We start from the raw sequence: 4414 nt of genomic DNA, 5'->3' as shown, positions 1-4414 counted from the left end.
GGTAAAAGAGGAAGGGGGAGGTGGAGGGAGGAAACGGGGAGATGGAGGGAGCAACCCCCTTCAAATGGGCTGGTTACACATTCAACGAACCAAGCCCGTTAAAGCCCATAATGTCTACTAAAACTACGGGCCGAACATAAACAAAGGGCTCAGAATTCAAAATAACAAAGAGGCCAACGGCTAGTTCATTCTGTCTTAATTTAGGCGATAAGCAAATATTCACACGCGCCAACGGTCATATTTGATGCCACTACCTTCTTATAAACACCACAATTGAGTCTTCAAAGACGCCCTACTCTTCTAATTCGTGAAATCTTTTTCTCTAATCTTTCTTTTCTCACTGCAAAAGCAAGTTTTAAGTTCCAATGGAGACTCCATCGTCCACCGCAAGAAGAGTCACAAGATCCCAAACTGCTTCCAACAACATTCCCCTCTCAAGTACGTAACCGTTTCCCTAAAACCCCACCACCATTATCTTTATTTCCTCATTGATTAATTTCTTTTTTCAATTTTGATTTCATAGGAAAAAAGAACGAGGACTCGGAAATGGCCGTGTCGAAAACCCGCCAAAGAAGCGGCGTGCAGAACCAGGATCGGAGTGCCCTGGTTGACATATCGAACGATTCTCCGATTGTGGGGCTTGCAAACGGCAACGACCTTGAAACGCCTTTGTCGTCTATAGTGAAGCAGAAGAGGGTGAAGAGTACGCCGGGTTCAGGAGAGGCTTTGCTGAGGGGTCAGGTGAAGACCCTTTTGGAGAAAGTGGAGGAAGAGGCTGTGATTTCGAAACTCACCATGAAAGTTGTTTCGCCCTTTCTTCAACTCGTTAATTCCCCCATGTCACTTCTTGCACCCACTCCTGCGAACACTCCTCAGGTTCCCAATCTTTCTGGTCCCAACGGTGATGCTTTGGCTTTGGTGTCACCTCCTTCTTGCGTAATCGAAGAGCAATTGATCTCTAGGGTTAGTCTTCTGGTTATGTTTTCTTGTCCCTTTTTGTTTTCAAGAAATGAATTTCTTTTCGGTATTTGATATAAAATAAACATTTTGTTATCAGAAGAAAAAAATCAACTTTTTTTGTCTTTTCCGACCAAATGGAACAAGGAACACAAACTATTTGTATTTTGTTCTCTTAGTGTTTTAATATGGTCTCGTTTGAAACTAAAGATTGAAGGGTTTTTCTTCTGATGGCAGGTGGTGAATGAATCATTTGAAAAGAACAAGGAGGAGGTTGAAGGTGAGAAGTGTGTGATAACACGGTCCTTGCTGTTGGATTTCTCGGACAAATCGGAGGTGGTTTCGGAATGCTCTTCTGAGGTGACTTATCAGAAAGTGATACATGGAAGTGGCGGATCAACTGAGGATGATGGTGCTTCTGTTTGGTCGATGCAAGTGAATGCTGCAAGCACACAGGATGAAGATGAGGTGGAGGAGGAAAGTGGGGAGGAGGAAGAAGGAAATTATTACGAGGATGCTGAAGAGGATGAAGAGTGTTACGACAATGAAGATGGTGATGGAGGGTTGTTACTTGATGAACTGTGTGCTGGGTTGAACAACATCAGTGTGAATGAAAAAGGTTGTGGGAAGCACACAAGGTTTGTGTACGACAGTGAGGATGAGCTTGTGGAGAAAGTGGTGGAATCTTGTGGTTCTTCTGGGGTTATGCATTTGAAGGGGTTGCCAACACCCAAAGGAAAACACCTTCGTTTCCCTGAAGAGGAAGAAGATTGTAGTTTGTGATTTTCATTGGTGATGATGATGATGCTGTGATGTCTTTCTTGACACCACCACCCTGCTGTTTGGTTAGCCATTGTTTTGTTCCTGAATCTGATCAGGAAGTTATTAATGCCGATTGGAAGCAAATAATGCTGCTCCAATGAAATTGTTACTTTTCATTTATCAATAAACTTTGGTGGATTAAAATTAATGTTTGCACATTTTTCTTTGGATTTATCACATCCATCGTCTTTATACCCTTTCCTCTCCTCACCTCAAACATCTTTAAAAATGTGTTTTTGAGGAAAAAGTAATCCTGAGAATTTATTGATGAAACATTGAAAATAAATTCATGAATCCATAAAATATTCCATGGTAAACTAATCTTGCATTTTAAAATTTTAATATTTAAATTTCTTCATGATTTAAACTAATCTTCAAGATTAGTTTACTATTTAATATTTAAACTATCTCATATTTAAATTTTAAAATTTAATATTTAAAGCGTTGTTCTATGGTTTTTATACAATAATTAATTAATATTAAATTTAAGCCGCCATACTAAACCAATTGAAAAGATAATTTCTTTTATGTAATTTACAAAGAGTAAAACTAATTGTCTAGGATATTTTAAGGGTTACCTCAATTTAAAAATATTGTAACAGTATTTCACACTAGTACTAGCATAATATTCGCTAATATAATTTTAGTAATGATTACATATTAAAAAAAAATCAATCCTTGTATAAATATATATTTTTATAATAACGTGTTCATTATAAATAACTGCAAAATATTATTAGTATTATTAGGAGATTTTCATTGAAAGATAATTTAACTTCCCAATTATTTTCATCAGTATTTTAAGTATACAAAAAGTATAACTAAAATAAACACAATCTTTACTATAGAAGGAATCATTTTAAATGTTTCTATAATACTTTCATAAAGACTGTTTTAATTATTATATAAAGTAAAGAAAATATTGACTTATGCTTTACTTATATAATATTTTTTTTATACATCAATAGGTTATAAGTACTATAAATTTATTTTTTTAAATTATACATTTTTTTTCTTCTAAATTCTCTCTAAAATAAGAGAAACCGTAAGGTATTATTGTGCTCGAATATACAATCCTCCAAAGGTAACAAGGTGCATATCAATGGATGTTAAATTGGATAAGTTAGATTCTTGATTTGGATAAAATATTTATTCTCTACTAAAAGATTTATTTTCTTTTCCTCGTTATCTTTTATAATACACTACAAAAATATCTAATTTTACCGTGAGTTAATTTTCGACGGTTAGGAAAACCTTCATAATAAGTGTTGTGAAATTATTTCCACAATCTCTAATTTCGTCAAACCGTGCTCATGACTGCTTTTTTTTTCACTTCTTTTCTTTGTTGATGCTCGTGCTTTTTCACATCTTCTTTACTTCGTCAAATCACAAACCCAAAGTGCACGTCTTCTTTGTCCTTGACCTTGTCATCGTGTCACCATTGTTACCTGAACGTGTCTTTTGTTCTTCGTTCATTCTATTCACCATTGTTCATTAAACTGCAATTCCTAAGTTCACGTTTTCTTCGTCCTCCATTACTAAGTCTTCGTCCTTCGTCCTTGTCATTGTGTTGTCGTTATTGCTTGAACTTCTCTTATGTTCTCCATTCATTATGTTCGTTGTTGCTCGACATTATTGTAGTCCTTAAGTTCACTTTTTCTTCCTCCTTCATTATAGAGTATTCGTCGTTCGCCCCGTCATTATGAAATCATTGTCACCTAAACCTCTCTTTTCTCTGTTTATTCTCTTCGCCCCTGAACCTCGTCTCATTCCGTTTTCCATCATTTTATCCTCTTCCCACCACCCTGATTCATCTTTAATCTACCATATAATTTCATAGAGGGGTGTCATTCAAGTAGTAGGCAATAATAGAAAGCTCCCAGTCAACAACAAGCGTAGATCGCAGAGTTGGTGTAAGACGAATGACACCTTGTTTGATTTGATTTTGACTTTTATGTACACTAATATCACATTTTCTTTGTTGTTTACATTTTGTTTGAAATGAGCAATTGGAGTGGTTGAAGTATTGACGTTGGGAAGAAGTCAGGTTTTAACACCTTGGTTTCATCTATGTAAGTAAAAGAACTATTATACTACTTTTGATTTGGAAATACTTTGTTTCGAAATAGCATTGTTGCTCTCAATTTTCTCTGTTTTGACTTGGATGTGTGGTTTTGTTTTCATTTGTTGTGTTTGATTTTATTTGTGGTTAAAATTCTTATTTAACCAAATCAGAAAACTTGTAATGCTTTTTAATTAATGTTTTGTTGATAACTAAGTAGGTGCGCTTCTTAGTGTTTTATTCATTCACCATTTATTTTTAACACTAAGTAGGTCTATTACTTAGTATTAAATTATTATAGCCAACAATTTTATAACTAAGTAGGGGCACTACTTAGTTTTGAATTCAGTCGAATTGTTTCACTCTTCAAATTTATAACTAAGTTGGTATAAGACTTAGTTTTATGACCAATTCAGTAAGTTCTTCTTATACAATAAACTTTCTTGAATATGGTCACTTATTTTATAACTTTCCAATATTCTTGGCATGAATAAAGGTTGTTTTAATGGACAAATCATGGATATACATGCCTCAAAATACAAGTCAATATATGGGAGAATTAACTACCTTTTT

At 34.7% G+C, this 4414-nt stretch overlaps 1 protein-coding gene across 1 annotated transcript; it reads left to right on the top strand.

The window, feature by feature from the left end:
• Nucleotides 1–273: 273 nt before the first annotated feature.
• Nucleotides 274–1927, top strand: LOC108336397 (uncharacterized). The gene is made up of 3 exons (XM_017572838.2): nt 274–438; nt 524–963; nt 1195–1927. The coding sequence occupies exons 1-3, from the start codon at nt 366–368 to the stop codon at nt 1738–1740; spliced, it is 1059 nt and encodes a 352-aa protein (XP_017428327.1). The 5' UTR covers nt 274–365; the 3' UTR covers nt 1741–1927.
• Nucleotides 1928–4414: the final 2487 nt, after the last annotated feature.

This window comes from Vigna angularis, chromosome 1 (assembly GCF_016808095.1).
Source record: "Vigna angularis cultivar LongXiaoDou No.4 chromosome 1, ASM1680809v1, whole genome shotgun sequence".
NCBI lineage: Eukaryota > Viridiplantae > Streptophyta > Magnoliopsida > Fabales > Fabaceae > Vigna > Vigna angularis.
This window is presented reverse-complemented; position numbering and strand designations above follow the sequence as displayed.